Here is a 26,001-nt window from a genome sequence, read left to right on the forward strand (position 1 = left end):
CTGGAATATCTTGTGTCCAAAAGCAACAAAGTGTTTCAAGATCGAAAGGGATGTCAACAGGACATAAGAACGAGCTTAGAGGGGCTCCCGCTTACCAAATTTGGAATGATTTGTGCATCAAAAAGAATAATGAATTTTAACACACTGAATATAAAAAGAATCTTGATCTACAGTGACATTTCAAAGTATGAGATGAAAAAATGGAAAGCTCCTCTACACACACAAAAAATGCCACTACTAAATGCAGAATGAAGGACAGAATTTAAAAATCTCCACGTCACAACTCTTATTTAGTAACAGATTCAGGCCAACAATCATCAACAGATGTTAAAACCATTAGGTTAAAGGTTGCTGAAGAACAGGATACTCACACGGCCTCACAGATTCCTTCTTAATTATCAAGTGGAAAATACCTTACATTGCAAAGATAAAGCAGATATTACCTGAGCAAATTCAGCATCACCAACAATGGAATGAACTGACATCATGCGCTCCCGATGTTATACAAATGAGAAATAGAGACCACCCAGGCAAAGTTCTTTCATCTAATTACGAAGAAACACTCAAGACAAATCCAGAAATGTGGAACACTTTAAGACAACTAGCCTGTACTCTGCAAAAATGTCAGAAAAGACTTAAAAAGTGTGTGTGGGGGGTGGGGAGAGGGCAGTGGGTAGGGCAGGGTGACTGCTCTAGAGAAACGAATAAAAGAAAAGAGACTAAACCCAATGCATAAACCCTGTCTGAGTTCCCAATGAAAACAAACAGAAACATATAAAGATACAGAATATTTTGGGAGCAACTGGGGAGTATGAATTGTGTATTAGATACTGTTAAATCAACATTACATTTTCTGGGTGTGATGATGGTGTGGTGGATGTGTAAAAAATGTCCTTAGGAGACACATGATGATACATTTAACAGTATAGAAGCATCATCATGACTGAAATTTATTCTCAAAGGAATCAGGGGAAAAAAAGAAAAGAAAAAAAAGATTATAGACATAGAGGAGATAAAGAAAATGTAACAAGATGTAAACACTGGGTGAATGAGACAAGTGAATGTTCACTGTACTATATTTCCAATTTCTCTATAGTTAAAAAAATTTTTCAAAATAAAAAGTCAGGAAAAATATATCAAGTAATCTATGTGTGGCTAGTATGCTATAACTGATTTTGTTTACTTGAATATACTCATAAATGATTTAATACTTTTAAAAACACCCACCATGAAATTTCTTCCCATCAAAGCTAACCAAGGAGGACTAAACCACCTCTGGCCAGTGTCAGCAACATAATCTGTCTCCTCCACCACCCACCTCCACCACATTAATCCAAGAACCATATGTGACTCAACTGTGAAATTAGCAAACAAGCAAAACACTTAGAGCACTCAGCCACCTTATCAAAAACAATTTAACATCAGAAAAGCTGTAATCTTCTGGTTTTAAAATAATTTATTTCATAGGTCTGTTTTAATTTCATGTCTCAGAGCATACATTATTTAACCAAGAGGTACTGGACAGAAATTGTAAAAAGGAAGGAAACATTTAGGATAAGAAACTGCCTCAATTCCATTAGAATTTGATCCTACCTTGTAAAGTCTTGCGAGGATAAATTTCTATCATACTTTCTTTGTGCTTACAAAAGAACATTAACTTCTGAATTTCCAATGTTGTAAATAAAAATTTTTACAATTAAGTATGCATTCAAATTGACACACAAGGCAACCAAATAATTGTCATCAACATTAGCATAATGTGTATTTCCTGTCACTGCACTAACATTAAACTAAACGTCAAACCACAAAAACATTGTGACTAACATTAAAAAGGCAGGCTGTAAGATACGCAAAGCTTATAAAGGACAAATTGCACATGGTTAAGATGGGAAGTCATTTGACAAGGGCTGGTGTTGTGCATATGGCTGCTTTTTTTTATAAGAAGGCCACCGGCAGACAGGGCAACAGTGTCGGCCCCCAGCTAACCACATCACAATGCAATTCTGATGGAACACATGACCACAAGGCAACCCCATTAGCAAACATCCATTTTCAAAATTCTCTAGGCATACAACACATTCAGTACAGTGCAGCATATCAGCAGGCCAAGTTAACCAATCAGGTTCCATATCTTCATTAGCGCTATATGATCCATAGGACCGCCCCTTCCTTTCATAAGGGCTGGTCTGACAATATTTATTGGCACAGGAACAAGCCTCAGCATCACAGTGACTTGCTCTTCCTGGAGAACTGTGAATGATGCTCAGTTTATCTTCAAATACTTCCTTCTCACTGCTCAAAGTGTCTGTGCTCTCACTGTCTGAGTCATTCTCAATATCTTGAGAACCCTCTGACATTTCCTCTTCAGACTGGACTCCGAGACATTTAAATCGCCACATTGGTAAGTTTTTTATATAATCAGTCGGTATCAGGGGGTGAAGCCAAAGATCAGGGAAAGCTAATCGCTCCAAGAACAAGTCAGGGTCTTCGTCCCAATCAGATTCTACAGGAAAGTTCTGGAAAGAAGCAATCGGGTGGAAGAGGTAGCTGGTGTACCAGTCCCATAGACTTGATAACCATTCTAAGTTATTGGCATTGACTTCATCATTGTTGATGTTGCGCCGTCTCTTCTTCTCAAAGTAATCGATTAGTAAACCATGTCCAAGGTATGTACTAAGAAACAAGGCTGGGTGTGAGGAATAAAACATCCAGTCTGCCCTTACCCATGAAGCCAGTGTGGTGGTATTGGAATATCTCAACAATTTTAAGCTATATTCATAAAAGCTATCTAAGTAAGGGAGCTGTAAAAAGCCCAACACAGGTAGCCAGGAGATAATTAAAAGAGAATTATACGTCCCTAAAGTGCTTATGAGAACCACAAATCGCTTGATGGTAGCTCCTTGTGTGATAAATAAGTCCATCCAAGCCATAAGGTTAACAAGAACCAAGCTCAAAACGAACAAATCATTTACTTCAGGTTGTAAGGAGCGCAAAAATGAATCCATGGCCTGAAGAGATATATACTCGCCTGTGTGGTTTCCGTATCTGTAAATTCCTTCAGGAGTTCTAAGTATGTATGACGGCATGTTATAGACACCGATATCTGTCATATAACTCTTGTTGTCCCACTTTTCCACATTTACAAAAATAAACTCAACTCTTCCAGTAAACTTTATGCTTAGTGCAGAGAAGAAAGCTGGCGGTTGGTCCAGGTTTGCAAATAGGTATATTTTTACCCAATACTGATCACTTTTATTCCATTCTTCTTTCAAGCGTTCAGCATTATAAATGGTTTTGATCCGAGAAGCTGCGTGAGCAGTTATCCACTTAAAAATGTGCTCTACTTCTATCTTGCGCCCACTGTACTCTTTAAGCATGACTTTCCCTTTGGAAGTACTCGTTTGTGGAACAGACATAATGAGTGTGGATCGAACCCAGCCTCTTCTCCTGCAGTATCTGTAAGAGAGGGAACTGTAAGTACACAGCAAGGCTGCTAGATGAGCTAGCTTGCTTATCTTCCCTGTTGTACAGTTTGTCTTTCCCTGATAATTTCCATAGCCCTTGAAAGATACCCTCTCCCCCAAAACAAATAACCCGTAAACAATCAAAAGCAGTACCAGCTGTATAAGAGGAAAAGCAAAGCTTTTTATCATCTTTTTGTTTTTATCTCTGTTTCTCCCTTTCTCTTTTTTTTTTTTTTTTTTCAAACAAAAACCTTAGAGCTTAAAAAGCCTTAGAGTCAAGGGAACTGACACATACATCCAGCACCTAATGCATTGTTGGAGCAGACTCTTGAGAGTCACTTGGACAAGGAGATCAAACCAGTCAATCCTAAAGGAAATCAACCCTGAATTTTCATTGGAAAGACTGATGCTGAAGCTGAAGCCCCAATACTTTGGCCACCTGATGTGAGGAGCCGACTCATTGGAAAAGACCCTAATGTTGGGAAAGATTGAGGGGAGAAGGAGAAGGGTGCAACAGAGAATGGGATGGCTGGATGGCATCACCGAATCAATGGATATGAGTTTGAGCAAACTGCAGGAGAGAGTGAAGGACAGGGAAGCCTGGAGTGCGGCAGTCCGTGGAGCCGCAAAGAGTCAGATATGACTTAGAGACTAACCAACAACAATACATTATGTGTTGGTAGGATCCAAAATATAATAGGAAAATGATTCCTGTTCACAAAGAATTTTAAATCCTATTAAGGAGACAAAAGAATAAAACTGTATATATCCTACCACTAAATAATGTAAATGAAGTTCAAAAAAAGGGACTTTTATTGGGAGTTTGAGTTGGTGAAGATTTCATAAAAGGTTTGGGAACTGAACTAGGTCTTGAAGAATGGTTAGATTCAAGTGGGCAAAGAAGAGAGAAGGAAATGGATTATCTTGTATGCTGAGTCCCTGACTTGAATGCAAGTTTCTGAGGGTAGGAGCCACGCTCTACACATTTATTAACCCAAGCACCCACCACATGCCTGATGCACACAAACACTATCACAGAGAAATCTGCACAAAAGCTCAACAAGTAAAGAGCAAGTCCTATGTTTTTTATACTTGTTCATCTCTTTAATGGAGACCATGAAGAGGAGTATTTAACACAGAGGAAACAAAGATAGTAAGTTTTCAGATTAAGAAGAGATTCAGGAAAAAAGGATATTATTGGAAAACTGGTGAAACTGGAATAAAATCTGTAATGTAGTTAATGGTATTGTACCAGTGTTAATTTCTTTAGACCATTATACCATGGTTATGTAAATACTAACTAAACTTGGTGAAAGATTATATATGGCAACTCTATACTATCTTTATCACTCTTCTATAAATATAAAATTGCTGAAAAAAAAAAGAGATTCAGTCCAAGGATGACTCCCATTTTGTGACAGTAAATATAGAAGAATTTAAAATTAAATCATTTGTTTAGCTTTATCCAATGGGGTCAGGACTCTAATCCTCTTGGAAATGGACATGGTCTTGCTATAATATTTGTGACAAACCTCTCTTTCTAAAAAAAAAAAAAAAAAACTAAAAGATGAATGAAAGGAGATACCAGAAAATGAAAACAGCTGCTGTATTACAGTGGAGAGATAATCAGTTTTAATAATTTAATAATAAGGAAACAGTTTCCTTCTTTTTTCAAAACAGTCTTTCCTAAAAACCTACCATGTGGAGTTTTATGACATATGAATTTACCTCAGTAAAGTTGGAAAAAACAAAATCTACTAGGTGGATACATTTTGTTCACTACAGATTTGTAAATGAATGGTAAAAAGTATTTACTTTTTTATTGTGCTATTCAGAATACTAAGGTGAAAATCATAAATATTATGCTTTACTTAGTAATAAGCATAGATTGCTGCTGCTGCTACTGCTAAGTTGCTTCAGTCATGTCCGACTCTGTGCAACCCCATAGACGGCAGCCCACCAGGCTCCCCCCATCCCTGGGATTCTCCAGGCAGAACACTGGAGTGGGATGCCATTTCCTTCTCCAATGCATCAAAGTGAAAAGTGAAAGTGAAGTCGCTCAGTTGTGTCTGACTCTTAGCGACCCCATGGACTGCAGCCTACCAGGCTCCTCCATCCATGGGATTTTCCAGGCAAGAGTACTGGAGTGGGTTGCCACTGCCTACATTTAACTAAATTACATAAGCATATTACACATTTATATGATCAGATTAAGAGAGAAAGAAGTCTTGATATACATGGCACATGGTTTTATAATGACAATATCAATTTTACCTCAGGATTTCATGATACAATTTAAGGTAAGTGAAGACAACATGTTATGTCACAAAGACAAGATTAGTAATGACTCTGGGAAACTATCTGGGTGACTCAGGATTAGAGACCATAACTCACCTTGTTGTTTAGATTTACTTCCTTAATAACACAGATACCATTAATATCAATACAGCTTTAATTGAAATGGCTTGAAAATTATATACTCCTACAGAATAAAATACCTTCTACTCTGTGTCTTTGTTCAATGAAAAATAATAATTCACTGACATGAATGCTAGTTTTTCCTCCACCCCTACCAAAACCACAAGTGAACTCCATATAGATAGTTGTCTTATTTACATCTTAATTATCTAACTTGCTTTACGTTTTTAATTGTATGGGATACTTGAGATGACACATTTCTACTCTTGGTCATTCTTTTCATCTTTCTATAACCACCTTAGAGAATATTTGGCTTTTCTGATTTGTTAAATTACAGTCTTTCTAAATTTGTTAAATTACAGTCTTTCTGACAGAAAATTTTACCCTATAAAACAGGCAAAGTCTTAGTTCATTTACTTCTTCATGGAAGAAAACAAATGCACTATGTACTTTCTTTTCAGCTCAGAGATAAGTGACATTGATAGTTTTAAGGTTTATCACTGCAGAAGAATTTAAGAGTACCTAGGACAATAAGATTTTGTTTGTCATCACGTATCTTTCAGATTAAATCATGTTTTCTAGACTTGAAATCCAACACACAAAGTATATCATATCAATCTTAAAACCCAACTGTTAAACAGAAAATAAGACTAATATTCATATTATTTTTTAATAAGGTTATATTGCCATATATCCATATAAAAACTTCTTACTGCTAATTCAAAACAACTTTTTAAGGCGACAACATCATAAAAATATCCTCCCATTCTTAAACTTTTTGAGATCTCTTAGACAATTTGAAGACTAAAAAGGATAAAAAAAAAATAGCTACTAAGTTTTGGTATTTAGTGTGCCATTCTGGTATGGCACATTATATTTAAAAAAGGAACACTGAAAAAAAATAAAAAGAACTTTTGGTATTGTTTATAAGCTGTTGTTTCTTCAGACAAGGTCACTGTCTTCCCTGGCCTTCCTGTCCCACTCACCAGTCTCCTCCTTCCTTTCCCTTCCCTGCTTATTCCATGGGTCCCCACCCATGACTGTTTCATCATAAGCCCTCCTGGCCCATTTATCACTCAACTCCTGTAATTCCAGGGCCCTCCATCCACTCTCTACTATCCCTGCCCTGCCTCTCCAACCTCTTAAAGATAAATGTCCCACCTCACTTTCTACTTTCTCCAAAGATGGGGGAATAAAAGAGTAAAGAATAGACCTGGCAGGGAAAAGCTCCCTGAGACAGACCACTAGGTTGGGGAATGAGAGGAATTGAGGCCAGGTAAGATGGCTGTGTGGGAAAGAAATGAAAACTGCTGGCATGGACAGAGTCAGATGCTGCACAGAGTGGTGGTTCTGAATGTTCTTAAGGGGAGCCAATCAGGTCAGGAAAGTACCACTCTACAGTGGGCCCAGCATGTCAGAGGAGGCTGTGCCTGAGGCCGCCCGAGAGAAAGAACTATAGTCAAAGAAAGCAACACAGGCAGTAGGGGATACTCACCAGTTTTGCTGATTTTAAAAATCTAAGATCAGGATGATGAAACTATTCAACATATTAAAATGCTTGCTGAATAACACTATTCCCTGCCCAGTTACACCTTGCACTGACATTCTGAACACTTTTCTATTATCTCCCTATTTTGCTCTTCTGTATCTCTATAATCCTCAAAAAAAAAAAGAAAGAAAAAAATGACCCTGACTAAGCATACCATCTATGGCAAGAACAGAGTTTCCAAATAAATGGAAATGAACATGACAATATTGAAATAGATATAAATAACTCTGCATCAAGATCTTTATCTTTGTGACAAGACTAGAGAAAATGATGTAAAAATGTCTCTTTAATAACAAAAAATGATAGCTGCAGTCAGCAAAAAAGAAAGAGTTGCTCAAAAAGGGTCTTTTCCATCATAAATGGGCTTCCTCGGTGGCTCAGTGGTAAAGAATCTGCCTGCAATGCAGGAGCCACAAGACCGAGGGTTCGGTCAGGAAGATCCCCAGGAGGAGGGCACGGCTACCCACTCCAGCGCTCTGGCCTGGAGAATCCCATGGACAGATAGTCAGTCATGTCTGACTCTTTGCAACCCTATGGACTGTAGCCCTCCATCATAAGTAAGAGGGGGGATTATCTGAAGATCAAGATGAGGGATTCAGAGGAAACTTAAAGGTAGCTTATATGTTTCTCTTTACCATTCCTTAGCTGGTATAAAATCAAATAGGGCTTTTCAAAAGAAAAGCTAGAAAAATTTGTACTAAATTTGGACTCAATTATGACACTTCTGTGGAGAAGGATATGGCAACCCACTTCAGTATTCTTGCCTGGAGAATCCCAGGGACGGAGGAACCTGGTAGGCTACGGTCCATGCGGTCGCTAAGAGTCAGACATGACTGAGCGACTTCACTTTCAGGCATTGGAGAAGGAAATGGAAACCCACTCCAGTTACTGCCTGGAGAATCCCAGGGACGGAGGAGCCTGGTGGCCTGCCGTCTATGGGGTTGCATGGAGTCAGACACAACTGAAGCGACTTAGCAGCAGCAGCAGCAGCATGACACTTCTGACGCATTTTCCTTTACAAGATTATATTAAAAGTCAATATACTATTTCCTTCAGGTTTTCATGCTTAATAGATTATTTTCACTTTATACTCTGCTTAGTTTCATTTTGAGTTTTCTATTAATGTTATCTAAGAATTTATATTAGACTGAAATGTGTTTAAACTTTATATTTTTGTATATTTATTTTTACTTGATATTTTCTAATGTACTTAAAAGTTATAGTATTTAAATGTATTATTTAGTTTATTGACTTTTAAAAAAATAAATTCTGAATACTTTTCAATAAGTTAGCTATGTTAAGTACTGATTTTTGGCATTATCTAAAAAAAAAATCAATATATTAGAACTATCATTCATTCTGGTATTGCAATCACCAGTGGGGTTGCGGGAAGATCTTTCACCTATACTCTATTTGGGAATGATGGAATAAGACCAAGTGCAATTGTCTTTGGTAAACAAAAGATAGAAATAAGAATGATTTCCTTTTCATAAGAACATGAACACTCAGGCTATCGTGGACATTTACACCAAAGGCATCACAACACAATCAAGATTCTGTGGTAAAGGTGAAAAGGGGAGCTTTGTGGGTAAATGAGATTACATGTGAGTGAGGAGACACAACAACGTCCCTTCTTATCCTCAACTTTTAAGGGGTCCTCCTCCCACAGGTCTCAGCCTATGTTACAAGTGAGCAGAACAAGGACAGTGAGGAAAATCAAAGCAAACATGTGCCTGAAGGAGAAGGGTGGGAGAATCTGAGGTGAAGCAGTAGTGGAGGCAGGTTTTCTTCAGCCAATGGGTCTCCCACTATGACCACATAAAAGGGACAATATATGTCAGGCATGTCTACCTACATTAGAAACTACCTAACATGGGGGTTTCTATGTACATATGCTACGCCCTGTCCTCAGCACTAAACAGAACATGCTGTACATGCTAATCCTTCATTAAATATTTATTGAATGGATAATTAAATAAACAAATTAATTCAAGTTGTAACTTGGAGGCACTAGAAATTCAAATAAAACGCATTTTGAAGAACAATGGGATAGTAAAATAATGTGACGACTAAATACTGGAGATGATGACAAAAAGAAACAAAAGTGCTTGCAAAGATTCTTGTCTGAGAAAATGAAAAAAAGAAATATTAAAGGACAGAAAAAGGCAGAAAGGACACGATTTACTAAAGAAAAAGATCAATATGAATTTGAACACTAGATTTAGGGAATATATTCCATCTGGGTTACTTGTAGGCAGATGGAAACGACTGTCAAAATGCAAACTAGGAGTTCGAATTAAGGAAGATTTAGATCGGCACAAAGGTGTCACCTAAAACCATAAATGTACTGAAGTCTCTTTGGGAAATAAAATTGAAACAAAAAATACCAAAGACATACTCTAAAGAGTCACCCTGTTAGAAACAGCACTGAAGAACCAGATAAAAAGAGATCTGAAAGAAAGAAACTGCCAGTTACCAAAAACTACTAATCAAGCACCCGTGTAACTAACACTGTGCTAAGCATGCTAATTAATTTTCAGTTTAAACAGGCTTCTAATACCACTGTCTTTATTACATTGAAAACTTCTGGTCAGAACTCAAATTCTAAGAATTGCCATCAACTTACCTGGGGTCACTGGAGCAGTTAAATGTGCCTGTACGTATTCCAAATCTCGACACCTTTTTCACCATTTTCTCCCAGTGGATTTTACCCACCAAAGGACTTCTGTCATTTGCGATGACCTATTCCCAAGAAGGAAAACAGAAACTTTAATCACCTAAAATGGCATCAAACCAACCATATACATCTATTTACTTTTTCTGAAAAACATATTCTATCCCTAGGTCTTGTTAAGTGGATGATCATATTATCACTGTACTTCTTGTAAGAAAAAGCAACTGTTCTACTGGAAAAGATCTAAAACATTGTGGGAATTCTCATACTCTGTGGCAGTTATACATAGGGGGTCAAAACCAAATTAAAAAGTAAGCCATATTCTCCTCCATGTAGCCTATTCTCTAGAATTAACTTGTGAAGAAAATGGACCTTGGAGTCATTTCTCTGCTCTGAAAAATTTAAATAACCCAAATGAGCTTACTAAAAATGACCATGTGTGGGTTCAACAAGTTCAAATTTCACTTTTTTTCTAAAGTATAATTATGGAACCAAGAGTCAAACACATGTTTTCTATTAAACTATGCTTGACTGAATGCAGATAACACTACCCTTATGGCAGAAAGTGAAGAAGAACTAAGGACCCTCTTGATGAAAGTGAAAGAGGAGAGTGAAAAAGTTGGCTTAAAGCTCAACATTCAGAAAATGAAGATCATGGCATCCGGTCCCATTATTTCATGGCAAACAGATGGGGAAACAGTGGCTGACTTTATTTTTCTGGGCTCCAAAATCACTGCAGATGGTGATTGCAGCCATGAAATTAAAAGACACTCCTTGGAAGGAAAGCTATGATCAACCTAGACAGCATATTAAAAAGCAGAGATATTACTTTGCCCACAAAGGTCCATCTAGTCAAGGCTATGGTCTTCCCAGTGGTCATGTATGGATATGAGAGTTGGACTATAAAGAAGGCTGAGCACCGAAGAATTGATGCTTTTGAACTGTGGTGTTGGAGAAGACTCTTGAGAGTCCCTTGGACTGCAAGGAGATCCAACCAGTCCATCCTAAAGGAGATCAGTCCTGGGTGTTCACTGGAAGGACTGATGTTGAAGCACAAACTCCAATACTTTGGCTACCTGATGCAAAGAGCTGACTCATTTGAAAAGTCCCTGATGCTGGGAAGGATTGAGGGCAGGAGGAGAAGCGGACAACCGAGGATGAGATGGTTGGATGGCATCACCAACTCTGTGGACATGGGTTTGGGTGGACTCCAGGAGTTGTTGATGGACAGGGAGGCCTGGCATGCTGTGGTTCATGAGGTCGCAAAGAGTTGGACACGACTGAGTGACTGAACTGAACTGACTGAATCAATACTACTACTTCTATGGGATTTTTCTTAACAATCACAAAGATACTAACATATTAAAAAAAATTACCATTAATAAATTCTACATTCTTGAACTTCTAACTTCAAATTTGCAAATAGCTTTCAAACACAATTAGGATTGGAAGAAGAAAAAGATTTTTAAAAGAGAAAACTATAGGTTAACCTTCAAAATATGTAATGACTTCTTTCTCAGCCTTTCTAATTGTTAATACCTTTTCCCTTTATTCTCTGTCTTCCTACTTTAAGGGAATTTCAATAGAGATATCAGAAAAACAAACAAAAATTATATATTAAAAACAAAAATTAAAACCAGAAATGACTAAATGAGAACTTATAAAGGAAAGCCAAAAATGTCCTATGTCTCCATGAATCCATATGTTTGATGTATTTTAAGCCCCGGGTATATAGGCCAAGTTACTTTTCATGAATGTTACAGTACCGATACTATTTAATTCAACATTATAGGACAATACTCTGGGGGCCACTAAGCTATCTAGAAGGGCGGGCCATTTCCATGTTCACAAAGCCTCCAGCAAGTGAAATCCCAGGGGAGTGAGTATATGCAATGAGTGCTGGGTGAGGCAAGAGACGGTACAAATACCTCATGTCTGGGCTCTCCCCTGGGAACAAATTTCAAGGGCACCAGGAGGAGAGAACCTGCATGATGGTGAAGAGTGACTTAAAGTTCACTTTAGAACTTCTCTGGTGGCTAAGTGGTTAAGAATCTGCCTGCCAACGCAAAGGACAGGGGTTTGATCCCTGGTCTGGGAAGATTCCACATGCTGAGGAACAACTAAACCCAGTGCACTGCAACTGAAGCCCTAGAGCCCATGCTTCACAACAAGAGAAGCCTGCACACCAGAAAACCGGCCCAGCCCCTGTCCCTGCAACTAGACAAAGCCCACTCACAGAAATCAAGACCCAGTGCAGCCAAAAATAAATAAATAATAAAAAAGTTCACGTTATGTGCCAACAGATTACTGTCCAATAACCCTTGCTGTATATGACTGATACTATCATTCTCATACCCAGAGAGACACACATAGGTATGTAACATATGTAATGTAACTTTGATGCTTAATAAATACCTACACAAATACACAACTTAAGGCACGGAACTAATGGCTCTGATAGTACTCTTAAGTGAAAATAAAAGGCCTCATGGAGGGAGACATGTATTATCAAAATGCTCAGACGGTTGAGGTAGCCAGGAGGACAATGAGAGGACATGGTCTTAGTAGGTAAAAGTGCTTTCTGAGGAGGTTCACACAGGCACATTACCCAATAAGTTCCTAGCCTCCACAGTTTTCTATTGTCTAAAAGTACTTTATAAATTTTATCTGAAGAATAAGGGAGATCCAAGAAGACAGGTTCTTCTCTTCTCTTCACTTCTTTTCCTACCACTGAAGAGTCAAAATGGTAGCTCTTTTATCCATTAAGTAATCAAAGAAATCTTGACTTCTTTTTCAGATTACTCAGGTTTAAAAAAAAAACTGTAAAATCATATTGCCATAGTCCCTGTTGCTGTTTTTAGTAACTCCCCTTTCACTCTTATTTCCTGAGCAAGGCTGCAAATAACCCAAACACTTCAGGTCTGTATTTACAATGACAATGTATCAAGGGGTTAATCAATTTAGGTCACTATAACTGATAAGCATCCCTGGTTATAGCATAGGCAACAAAAGAGTGTGAAGAGAAATGGGAACATCCCTGAAGCAGGTACGTGGCAGTGTTTAACCCCAGGGCCGTATTTATGCAAGCTATTCTCTTCAAGAAAGTTAGAGATACCAAGGGAACATTTCATGCAAAGATGGGCTCGATAAAGGACAGAAATGGTATGGACCTAACAGAAGCAGAAGATATTAAGAAGAGGTGGCAAGAATACACAGAAGAACTGTACAAAAAAGAGCTTCACGACCCAGATAATCACGATGGTGTGATCACTCACCTAGAGCCAGACATCCTGGAATGTGAAGTAAAGTGGGCCTTAGAAAGCATCACTATGAACAAAGCTTGTGGAGGTGATGGAATTCCAGTTGAGCTATTTCAAATCCTGAAAGATGATGCTGTGAAAGTGCTGCACTCAATATGCCAGCAAATTTGGAAAACTCAGCAGTGGCCACAGGACTGGCAAAGATCAGTTTTCATTCCAATCCCAAAGAAAGGCAATGCCAAAGAATGCTCAAACTACCGCAAAATTGCACTCATCTCACATGCTAGTAAAGTAATGCTCAAAATTCCCCAAGCCAGGCTTCAGCAATACATGAACCATGAACTTCCTGATGTTCAAGCTGGTTTTAAAAAAGGCAGAGGAATCAGAGATCAAATTGCCAACATCCGCTGGATCATGGAAAAAGCAAGAGAGTTCCAGAAAAACATCTATTTCTGCTTTATTGACTATGCCAAAGCCTTTGACTGTGTGGATCACAATAGACTGTGGAAAATTCTGAAAGAGATGGGAATACCAGACCACCTGACCTGCCTCTTGAGAAATCTGTATGCAGGTCAGGAAGCAACAGTTAGAACTGGACATGGAACAACAGACTGGTTCCAAATAGGAAAAGGAGTACGTCAAGGCTGTATATTGTCACCCTGCTTATTTAACTTATATGCAGAGTACATCATGAAAAACGCTGGACTGGAAGAAACACAAGCTGGAATCAAGATTGCCAAGAGAAATATCAATAACCTCAGATATGCAGATGACACCACCCTTATGGCAGAAAGTGAAAAGGAACTAAAAAGCCTCTTGATGAAAGTGAAAGTGGAGAGTGAAAAAGTTGGCTCAAAGCTCAATATTCAGAAAACTAAGATCATGGCATCCGGTCCCACCACTTCATAGCAAATAGATGGGGAAACAGTGGAAACAGTGTCAGACTTTATTTTTTTGGGCTCCAAAATCACTGCAGATGGTGACTGCAGCCATTAAATTAAAAGACACTTACTCCTTGGAAGGAAAGTTATGTCCAACCTAGATAGCATATTCAAAAGCAGAGACATTACTTTGCCAACAAAGGTCTGTCTAGTCAAGGCTATGGTTTTTCTTGTGGTCATGTATGGATGTGAGAGTTGGACTGTGAAGAAATCTGAGCGCCGAAGAATTGATGCTTTTGAACTGTGGTGTTGGAGAAGACTCTTGAGAGTCCCTTGGACTGCAAGGAGATCCAACAAGTCCATTCTGAAGGAGATCAGCCCTGGGATTTCTTTGGAAGGAATGATGCTAAAGCTGAAACTCCAGTACTTTGGCCACCTCATGTGAAGAGTTGACTCATTGGAAAAGACCCTGATGCTGGGAGGGGTTGGGGGCAGGAGAAGGGGACGACAGAGGATAAGATGGCTGGATGGCATCACTGACTCGATGGACGTGAGTCTGAGTGAACTCTGGGAGTTGGTGATGGACAGGGAGGCCTGGCGTGCTGTGATTCATGGTGTCGCAAAGAGTTGGACACGACTGAGCGACTGAACTGAACTGAACTGAACTGATTCTAATATCTGCTTTTAAGAGTTTAATAATTCCTAACAGAACCACATAAAAATGAAAAATCCCTTAGGCTTTGAGAAAAAAAAACAAACATTTTATTTGACTCTATAGGTATAGTCATAGTTATGGTTTTTCCAGTAGTCATGTATGGATGTGACAGTTGGACCATAAAGAAAACTGAGCGCCACAGAATTGATACTTTCAAAGTGTGGTGCCAGAGAAGACTCTTGAGAGTCCCTTGGACTGCAAGGAGACCCAACCAGTCCATCCTAAAGGGAATCAGTCCTGAATATTCAATGGAGGGACTGATGCTGAAGCTGAAGCTCCAATACTCTGGCCACCTGATGCGAAGAGCCAACTCATTAGAACAGACCCTGATCTGGAAAAGACTGAGGGCAGGAAGAGAAGAGGGCAACAGATGATGAGATAGTTGGATGGCATCACCGACTCAATGGACATGAGTTTGGGTGGACTCCGGGAGTTGGTGATGTACAGGGTGGCCTGGCATTTTGCAGTTCATGGGGTCGCAAAGAGTCAGACATGACTGAGCAACTGAACTCATTATTTTACTTCAGATTATATAGGTTATCTAAAGGCTCCAAGCTGACTTCTGTTAGAATGAAAATCCCTTCCCCAGCAACATGTCACCTGGGATGTTTTCTGACAAACATTAGTATAACTAGTACCTGGTTATGCTATTGCACATCAATGTTCTTCAGTCCAGTTACACATGAAGACTTCCAATTTAGTGTATTTAAAAATACACTTTTTTCCAGGAGAAAAACTACTAAATTTTTCCTAGTACTAATTTTCCTGGACTCCACTTCATTGTCTAATAGTTCTTTAGGATCTCTCAAGATGGAAGCACCATTACAGACCACCTAACTTACTAGCTGGGAAAGATGATCTATGCTAACATTTTTTTATTGGCCCACACATTTTAGTAAATCAAACAGTAAGCTGTTTTATGGCATAGACTGTAGGTTACTCATCTTCTTTGCCCTCCTCACAAGGTTCAGCTGGCACACATTATATTTCAATAAATATTTGTACGATGGTTGGATGAATGGATGAAACCAGTGGTTGGCTGGTAAATGTTTAACTATGAGCTCTCTAGAAGAAAATGGAAGTCCTGATTTCTATCATTTACAGACGTCCTCCCACACAGCTGATTTCAAGTTACTAAAGTGATATTTCTAAATGTGGAGTTGGGAAGAGATGTTAACAATTGCCTTTCATGACGCTGGGTTCAGCACACACTGGAAGGAACTCAGTTGGACAATGTGAAACACTAAATTCCCATATTTTCTGATGTCAAACTTCTACAGTTCAGTTAAGCTTCCCAAGAGAAACCGGGTCTCAGGTTATTGCTGGGTCCCTTCCACATGTATTACATTTGTATAAGAAAAAACCTACACATTTTTGCCTATTTTTCAGAGGTGGGTTTTATTACTAATCAGAACATTTGTTGTATACCTTTTAATACTGTCAATTCTTATACAACATGGAGGCTAAATTAAATAACTCTATATAAAAGGAGTGTAGAACTATGGTATTTTCTGCATCTCTCAATATTGCATTATAACAAGGAGTTTTCTACTTTAAAAAAATCATAGACAATCTAAATATATATATGCAAATTGTATAAGATCATTAAGTGAAGATGATTAACTGATAAAACCAAAACTCAACAGCATTTAATTCTTTGGTAGCCTCACTAGCTTTCATCATGAGTAAACACAAATAAAAGCTTTTCACTAATACAAAATAAAGGAAGACTTACCAAGTATTTCACCTTTACATTGTGTAACGAGAGCAATAAATAAGTTAGAATTTCCTTGAACAAAACTACTATCTAGGAGTAAAAAAATAAAATTTTAAAACAGCTGGTAACTCTTTTCAGCCAATCAGGAACTATATTAACATAATAACTTCAATAAATATTGACCTAAAGCTTTACTTTAAAGCATATGCTTTTCATTGCTACCTCAACTACGGTGATGTTAAATTCCTTATGATGTGACAGAGCCAGTAGAGAATAGATAGCACGGTCCGTCTTTGAACTTCTTTGAACAAAAGTCAAAATACAGAAATAGTAATGTTAAGAACAGGATAAATCCATAAAACCCATAATGTATGCTAACTTCTTAATTTCAGATGTACTATTCCATCTGCCTCTCTGAGCAAGAATCTTTTGAAAGAAAAGAAACTTCTATTTGTGATGCTAAAAAGATTGGTTGGCAGTAGCATCAAAGAATCTACACAACTGGAAATAAATAACTAATGAAAGATACAAGGTTAGGTTAGGAACAGAGCAAGAAAACTTAGAAAGAGCTGACTGAAAAAAGATGACTTGGTTCTTTCATAGATTACATAGTCTATTATTGGTAAATATGTCCCATATGTACTGCTGCCTTAGAAACTACAATTAGTTCTTCCTACCTCTTATTACAGAGAATATAGAACTATGGAAAAGTTTCACATGAAAAGAAATATAGGGACTTCTATGATGGTCCAGTGGCTAAGACTCTGTGCTCCCAATGCAGGGGGCCAAGGTTTGATCCCACATGCAGCAACTAAGAGTTTGCATGCCACAACTAAAGATCCTGCATGCTGTAAAATAAATAAATATTAAAAAAAAAAAGAAGCATGCTAATATTCTAATGTAAGGCTAATTCATGAGCGCTGCTGTTGCTGCTAAGTCGCTTTAGTTGTGTCCGACTCTGTGCGACCCCATAGACGGCAGCCCACCAGGGATTCTCCAGGCAAGAATACTGAAGTGGGTTGCCATTTCCTTCTCCAATGCATGAAAGTGAGAAGTGAAAGTGAAGTCACTCAGTCATGTCCAACCCTCAGCGACCCCACGGACTGCAGCCCACCAGGCTCCTCTGTCCATGGGATTTTCCAGCCAAAAGTACTGGAGTGGGGTGCCATTGCCTTCTCCGTCATGAGTGCTAATACATCTTAAAACAATTAACAGAAAGATATGAAGATCGTCAACATATATGATTCAGAAAATAAACTCATGAGTTACTGAGAAGACAGAAATTGTAGTGTGTACTTAGTCACTCAACTGTATTCCACTCTTTGCGACTCCATGGACTATAGCCCACCAGGCTCCTCTGTCCATGGGATTTTCCAGGCAAGAATACTGGAGTGGGCTGCTATTTCCTTCCTCATAATGGATATAGAATGAGTTAATTAAATTACAGAAACTAACTTTTTCTTTTGTAGTGTCATCCACATGCAGTGTCACCGAAAAAGGTAATCAGTCAATCTAGATTACCAATTCATTCCAGAAAAAGAATGAACTAAGTAATGGAATAGCTAAGTCATACACCCATTTACACAGGGCTTCCCCAGTGGCTCAGCAGTAAAGAATCTGCCTGTAATGCAGGAGATGCGGGTTTGATGCCTAGGTCAGGAAGATCCCCTGGAGAGGAAAATGGCAACCCACTCCAGTATTCTATCCACTATTATATCACAGTGGAGATAGTGAAGGACAGGGATTCATGGAATCACAAAGAGCTGGACATGACTTAGCAACAGTATTCTGTTGTCTGAACAACAACAACCCGTATTCTTGCCTGGGAAATCCCACAGACAAAAGAGCCTGGAGGACTACATACAGTCCATGGGTTCGCAGAGTTAGACATAATGTGGCAACTAAACAACAACAATATCCATTTATTAAAGTGACTTTCCCCCTTAAATCAGTATACCGAAACATCCCTTCAATAACATATGAAATATAAAGTGCTAATTATCAATTATATGCTACCTAATTACATTTTTCTTCAATAAACACAGAAGGAGAGTATAATTCATCTGATTAAGAAAATGATATTAGAAACCTGGGAGGAAAAATAAAAAGAATTTTGATATCCTTAAATATTTCTTACACAAGCTACCTAAAACAAATGCAATATGAAGAACACTGAATTGGTTGGGTTCTATACACCCTCACAGATTAAAACAGCAACAGCAGCGATGACAGAGCAAACTGAAATGAGTTGATTTCTTTCAAAACAAACAGAAAAGATTGATAATTCAAATAGTTAACAACTGAAACCCTGAATGCTGTCCTTCACAAAAGATCAAAGAAATATAACCTGAACTGAAAGAATGACAAGCAATTGAGAGAATATTTCTCTTCTATTTTGAGAAGGTATTTTCAATTAAAAACAACAACACAGCTTTCTTTTAAGAGCCAAAGTGTCTGTGCCGATGAGCTTAGCTGGTAAGTTCAGTGCTGAGGACACTGTAACCGAGGTTTCTATCTCAGTCTTCTCAGTTGTCCTGCCAGAGACTGTTCTTTCAACCCAAGCAGCCATTTGACAGATGCAAGCCACTGGACCCGGGGAACACAAGCCAGACAGTGGTGATCAGTGCAAATCTTGAAGGTCACTAGAAAAACTGTGTCCTACTGCACCATTAACTATTAACACTTATGAAGTTTAAAAAAACATTCTCAGGGAAAAATAACTTAGTGATAAGAATGTATAACATTAACATTCACTACCATTCATTACTTGTTCTTCACTTCATTTAAATGTCACCTTATTAGAGAATTCTTAGCCACTCTCTTGTCTCCTTACTCTGCTTATTTGTCTTAGCACTTACCATTAACTGATGTTATATTAAATATTTATTTAGTTAGTGCCTCCCTCTCCCAAATAGAATGTGAGTTGCTTCAGAGAGCAAGGAGTTAGGCTGGTGTATGTTCTCATGTATCTCTGGCCTTGTGCACAATTAACTGATGAATAAACTGGATGAATTTTGTAATGTATCAAGGGAGTTTAATCCATGCTTATCTTTAATATGATATCAAAAAATAATAGATCATTTAGAAGCTAAGACTATATTGTGAATTAGTGAAGCAGAATGTGCTTGTTGTCTATAGGCAACACTCTATACACCAAAAGGATTTCCAGACTTTTGCCATGGGTTTTCCAATTTTGGAAGGTGTTCAGCCTCTTTATCACTCATCTCCATGGGACTGTTCAATGACAAACATGGACAAACGTAACACATAGGGCAGTGGGACTGGCTGTTCAGTTCAATCTCAGTAATGAATTGAAAATACCAAAACCAAACCCACAAGTCTTCCTCAATCAGACTATCAGAACTAAATATCTGGGGAAAGAAACAGAATAACTATTTATAAATTAAGGCTTTAAAGACGCTACAGTTTATTTTTTCAATACTAATAACACAGAAATAGACTAGAATTTGATGGATAATGTATAGATAGTACCCATATGCTCCTCCCAGTTTTTCTGCTTGCTGAATTTTAAAAATGTCAAATTATTAATAGATTAACAGGAGGATAAATGGTCAAATACTATAGGAAGATTGCAGTAAAGGAAAGGTCATGTGATATCCAATGCAATTAGCTAAAGAATTTCCAAACGTCAACAGTTAGGCTAAGGAACTACTATTCTATCTTCTTCAGGTGTAAATGTATTTATTTGAGGCCACGTGCAACAGAAAATCTGTTCACAATCATATTGCAAATCAGTGACAGGATCAGATTCGCTGCTAAGGTCCCTCAACTCCCAGCTTTTTCTACCTTATTTTGCAGTCATTGTTCTCAAGAAAGAAATATGAAGCAACAGCTATTTTGTTTCCTATGCCCTGAACCAAACTTTGCCAACCCCAATGTGAAATGGCAATAACACTGGACAAGAAATCAGGGGACCTGGGATTTGATCCTGGTTCAATAATTATAATTTTAGCTGAATTAATGTTGCTAATTTATTTAAGATGTTACTTTAAGTGAAGTTACTTTTAATAACTTTAGACTTTCTTTCGGAGAAGGCAATGGCACACCACTCCAGTACTCTTGCCTGGAAAATCCCATGGACGGGGGAGCCTGGTAGGCTGTAGTCCACGGAGTCCAGAAGAGTCGGACACGACTGAGCGACTTCACTTTCACTTTCATGCATTGGAGAAGGAAATGGCAACCCACTCCAGTGTTCTTGCCTGGAGAATCCCAGGGATGGGGGAGCCTGGTGGGCTGCCGTCTATGGGGTTGCACAGACTCGGACATGACTGAAGAGACTCAGCAGCAGCAGCAGCAGCAGACTTTCTCTCAGCAATGTTATGAAATTACATGTTCAATGTAATACTGATTTTTCTACCTTACATAAAAATACCCAAATGATAATGCGTGTCCACTCATTTACCATAAACCACACTTTCAGAAGCATTAAAGATGATTTTTTTTGAGGCCCTTCATAGCTCTAAAATTCTAATTGCTAACTAAATCTCACAGTTTTGACAGCATAAGAGCCAAGGTCTAAAATTATAATCTCATCAATTTCATGAGCAAAGTAGTAAGCCCCCTACCATTTCCCACAACACTGCTTCTTCTATTAGGCACACAGCTGGTTACTTCCCTAACAAAAGGACTCCTTTACTTTTACTTTAGGGTTTTTTCTTTAAAAACAAAAATGATTTGGATCACTGAATAAAAACTGGGAGAAAAAGCACAAATCACTAAATAAAAGGAATACATGTGTTTCTTAATGAAGCTCTGACAACAAAAATGGATTTGCCTCTCCTGATTCTAAACAGTCCAACTTTCTTTCCCCACCACTTCCCTTTCCCCACTCTTTAATTAATGTTCGCTTTCCTTGGTCTGCAAAACCTCTTTAAGCGAACACTGAAGCCTCCCCATGAGAACTGATTATGTCTAAGAAAGATGACACAAGTACACAGAAGGGTCACCAGCTGGTGACTACTATTTTGGTAACAATTATTTCACTTCTATCACTGTTTCTAATACCTGAACCAGCCAGATGCCATCTTTTGTGTCTTCTACAAGCTCATAGAAGTGCATTTCACCACTGAAATTGGTACTAGAAACAGATTCAGATGCTTCTTCTTCTTTGAGTGCAGAATAAAGCTCACCTTCCATCAGGTCACCTGAAGAAAAGAAAAAACATTAATAAGATTTCAAAAATCTCATGTTTCAATAATTAATTCTATTTTATATGATGTCATTGTACTTGCGTTGCATTCTACAGAAGAGTAGAACATGAATATGTCTGTTTAATATTCACACATTCACATTAATTATGTAAGAACCTTTTATGTGTCAGGCAAAAATGAACAAAACAGACTTGGAGTTATCACATAATTCATTAGGAAATTACTGAATTTATATCAGTCCCCAAAGCCATCACAGTATTATTTAGTTTGTGTCCAGGTATTTTATGTAAATACACTATTTAAATTTTAAAATAGCATGATTTATATACTTCTGAAACTGACTGTCATCACCTGCATGAAATAGCAACAAGGCTTATGTGACTTGAAGGTCAGATACAAAAGATTATCTATAAGAACAAATTTCATATTCATACACACTTACAGTGCAAATTTATAGTTTGTATCATGAAATAATAAGTAAAGAAAAACACTGCCATCAAATTAACTTTTGTCAACTGTTCACAAGGCAAAACAAGCACCGTATCATGATGATAGCAGCAAAACCATTCACAGCAAATCCTTAAACTATAAAGTTAAACTGCTTTATAAATTGTGGGATGTGCTATAAAACATGGGATCTGAGCCATATTTTTGTGGGCTGTGTGTATTCTTTAAATATTAAGTGCACTTTTTGTATGCTCAAAGTTACAAGCATTTTTAGGCTCAAAGGAAGGCAATGCTAAATAAAATCAAAATCAAAAGAAAAAAAATGTGTTATCAAATCACTTTATCATGAAAAATGATTTGGCTTGGGCAGTTAAGGCACTTTTTATTTCTAAACCTAGAGAGTTTATTTATTAGAGATCTTTTACCTTACTCTATTCCCTCTACACTACACCTCAGCCATGGGAGAAATAAAAGTAATCAAAAACCAGTCAATAAACAAGAGGCACAATTTTATGCAAATTTAAAGAAAAAATGGTCACTTTTACAGAGAATGTTTACTCTTCTGTCCCAGTAATGATCCTAACTGTAACCAACAAACATGTGGGTGCTAAAGTCCTCTGAAGTTAGTATTCTTGTCTATCATATTGCATGGCTGTAAGATACTAAATAGGAAAAAAACTCTTATAAATAAAAAACACACAGCTGACAGATATACCTGAAACAACAAAAAAGTTAACTATCACTTTCAACTGCTTCCTACAGCAACCCAAAATGCCTTTCTCAAATTACAGTACCCTCTCCCTTCCAGGAAATGTGTCTAAACAAAGATATAGTTTGTCAGGGGTGAAAAAAAAATTATGTGTATTTCTCACTCAAATTCTACCCCAAAACTAAGTTATTGCAACTGCACGCGTTAACATGTTAAATGTCTCTTGGCTCAGTTCTATTTCTCAACCCATTTAAGTTGATACAGCAGTGCTTGTGGTACAGAAGGGAAAAAATAGTTTTCATCCAAGATACAATTAAAAAAAAATCATTACAGAAATAGAAATAAACTCTTTCAAAACAAACAAGGTAGACATTCCACAAAAAAATCACCTTATTTTCACCAAATTTAAAGTATGAAAAGCTAATACTGTGCCATGTACACTTTCTCTAAATTTAAACTCATTATTTCAAATGTATATCTTAAAAAAAATGTTTTTCCATTTAATTTGGCATCCGATGTTCACTAAACTTACTGTGATTACCATTTCATGACATACAAATCATCATGCTACACACCTTAAACTTGTACAGTGCTGCACGTCAATTATATCTCAAAAAATTAGAAGAAAAAATAAAATAAAATTGAAATCCTAGGCCTAAACGCTTCTTTGATATTAAATATTTCAGGAATGTTTTTCCCTCCGGTATCTTGCTATTACTACGGTGACAAATGCTTCGATCCATAGTCAACGTTATGGGGGTTCTTCTTTTCTTATAGCCTTATGAATTTCAACTGACAAATCATGCTTTCCAGTTTGTGACTGGTTGACATTTCCAAATTTTGAGAAAACCACTCCGTAAACAACGCTAAGAAGCTGCACGTGAAACTGTTATTTTAAAATAATCTTAGGAAGACATGCCAACACCCCTACAAATAATTCCAGGCCCCTTCTGAAAACTGGGGTTTACTCCCTTTTTTTTTTTTTTGGTAGAAAAACTGGACAAAGAAAATCTAGGCGGCTCTGGAAGTAATCTACTTAACCTTTCGAGGTATCGACTCATCCTGGGAGACCACCCCGCTCGCCCACGAGGAGACCCTCGGGGAGCAGATACTTGCCTGACTTTTCCACCAGTTCCCGGACATCCTTCTTCTCGGGCAACCCCGAATACCCCAGCCCCCGACATTCCAGGATGGTTTTCAGCTTCTTGAAGCTCAGCGCCACCGGATCCACCAGCTGGGTGGCAAAGATGCCAGTTTCATACCACACAATGGCCTCAAAAAACCTGGCCAGGACGAAAAGGACCAGAAAATAGAGGAGCAAGAAGAAAAGCTTCAGCCACATCTTCCCCTGCGTCTCCTCTCTTTTCAGAGAGCTCAGAATACGGAGAGGAGGAGGGTAGACTCGGGGGGTGCGTGGGCGAGGGCACCAGCTCGCCGTGGGGTCCTGGCTGCCGTCACCGCGAGGCCATCCCCGGCGGGAGGCAGGTGGACCGGGGTGGGTGGGGGGTGGTATGTGTGGGGGTGAGGAACAGATGACCAGGGGCAGAGACGCAGGGACTCGCGCGGGGCCTTCTAGCCAAGAGGCGAGAAAAAAAAAAGGTGGGGGGGACTAAAAAAACTCCATCAATTAATTAAACCCGGATAGGAGGGAGGCGCGGGAAGAGCCCGAGGGGAAAAACAAGAGGAGGGCCGTTTCCCCGGGCTGGGAGGCACTGATCGAAGTGGCGGGGTCGGCCTTCCAGCACCGTGATCTTAGGGAAAGGGGAGGCCAAAAGAAAAAAAAAATCATTCAGGTCCACAAAGGAAGCGGGGGTCGGCCTGCAGGCCGGGGCCGGACGACGGCAGGCCCAGGAGGCGGTTGGGGCCGGCCGGGCCAAGGCCGGGCTCCAGCGGCCGCGGTCAGGAGGGCGCGGCGCTCGGCCGGGCCAGGCCCGGGGCCCAGCGCGGGGAGGAGCGGCCGCTGCAGCGCCGCGCCCGGCTCCCAGGCTCCAGGCCCCGCCGGCCGCCCAGGCTCCGCGAGAAGCGTGGCGGACACGGCGACGGCGGCGGCTCCAGGTTCGCTCAGGCCGGCAGGCTGCGCCTTTCGGGCGGGCGGGCACCGCGACGCGGCCCGGCCCGTGAGGGGGCGTCGCAGTCTCTGCAGAAGGAAATGGGGGCGCGCGAGACGACGGTCCAGGAGGGCAAAAAAAGCAGAAATAGGCCCCAGACGGCTCCCCGGGACGGCTATCGGGCGGCCTCCCAGTCACGAAGCTCCCACCCGGCTCAGATGGGCGGCGCGGGTCTCGGCCGCCGTCCCCGACGCCCCTGCCACCTCACGAGGCAGCGACGGTCGCCTCCAGCGTAGAGGATCAGCTGCGGCCGCGGCCAGAGCCGAGACATAACAACTGACGTCGGCTGTGGGGCGGGGGGAGGGCGGGGCCAAGAGGGAGGGCGGGGCGAGGGCGGGCCACGAGGGGAGCACCCGCGGGCGGCGTTGAGGAGGGGCTGGTGCGGGGAAGGAACTGGGCGCCCCAGCCTAGGGGCAAACAAGCAGAGCCCATCCGAAGACGCGGTGCGTCCTCTAAAGCGCTCCCGAAGTTGCCTCTTCAGTGTTTTCTCTCTCCTTTCTTTTGCCTTGCACATGTTTTAGTGATTGATCTTGACTGTCTTGTTGGACTTAGGACTGTGTCGCTTTGTGTATTTTTCGGTGAAAATGGGGCAGTTAATTCAAACTAGTCAATCCTAAAGGAAATTAACCCCGAATATTCATTGGAAGTCCTGATGCTGGAGCTCCAAATACTTTGGCTATTAGATGCGAAGAACCTACTCATTAGAAAAGACCCTGGTGCTGGGAAATTTGAGGACAGGAGAAGGGGACGACGCAGAACGAGATGGTTGTATGTCATCACTGCTTCAATGGACTTGACTTTGAGCAAGCTCCCTGAGATAGTGAAGGACAGGGAAGCCTGGCGTGCTGCAGTCCAGGGGGTCGCAAAGAGTCAGACACGCAAAGAGCG

The 26,001-nt window shown here is 39.6% G+C and overlaps 1 protein-coding gene across 2 annotated transcripts; it reads right to left on the reverse strand.

Moving 5' to 3' along the window:
* Positions 1 to 1,438: 1,438 nt before the first annotated feature.
* On the reverse strand, positions 1,439 to 25,367 carry RNF103 (ring finger protein 103). 2 transcript variants are annotated; one of them, XM_086326607.1, is made up of 4 exons: positions 24,122 to 25,367; positions 21,704 to 21,843; positions 10,058 to 10,173; positions 1,439 to 3,456 (listed from the first exon to the last, which is right to left on the reverse strand). In XM_086326607.1, exons 1-4 carry the CDS (start codon positions 24,345 to 24,347, stop codon positions 1,881 to 1,883), a joined length of 2,058 nt encoding a protein of 685 aa, XP_086182733.1. In that variant the 5' UTR covers positions 24,348 to 25,367; the 3' UTR covers positions 1,439 to 1,880. The 2 variants fall into 2 exon arrangements, with proteins under 2 accessions (XP_086182733.1, XP_086182734.1); XM_086326608.1 differs by having other exon boundaries at positions 21,829 to 21,843; positions 24,122 to 24,244.
* Positions 25,368 to 26,001: the final 634 nt, after the last annotated feature.

Source organism: Bos grunniens, chromosome 11, assembly GCF_055505025.1.
Source record: "Bos grunniens cultivar Pamir isolate PY7600 chromosome 11, Bosgru_T2T1.0, whole genome shotgun sequence".
Lineage (NCBI taxonomy): Eukaryota > Metazoa > Chordata > Mammalia > Artiodactyla > Bovidae > Bos > Bos grunniens.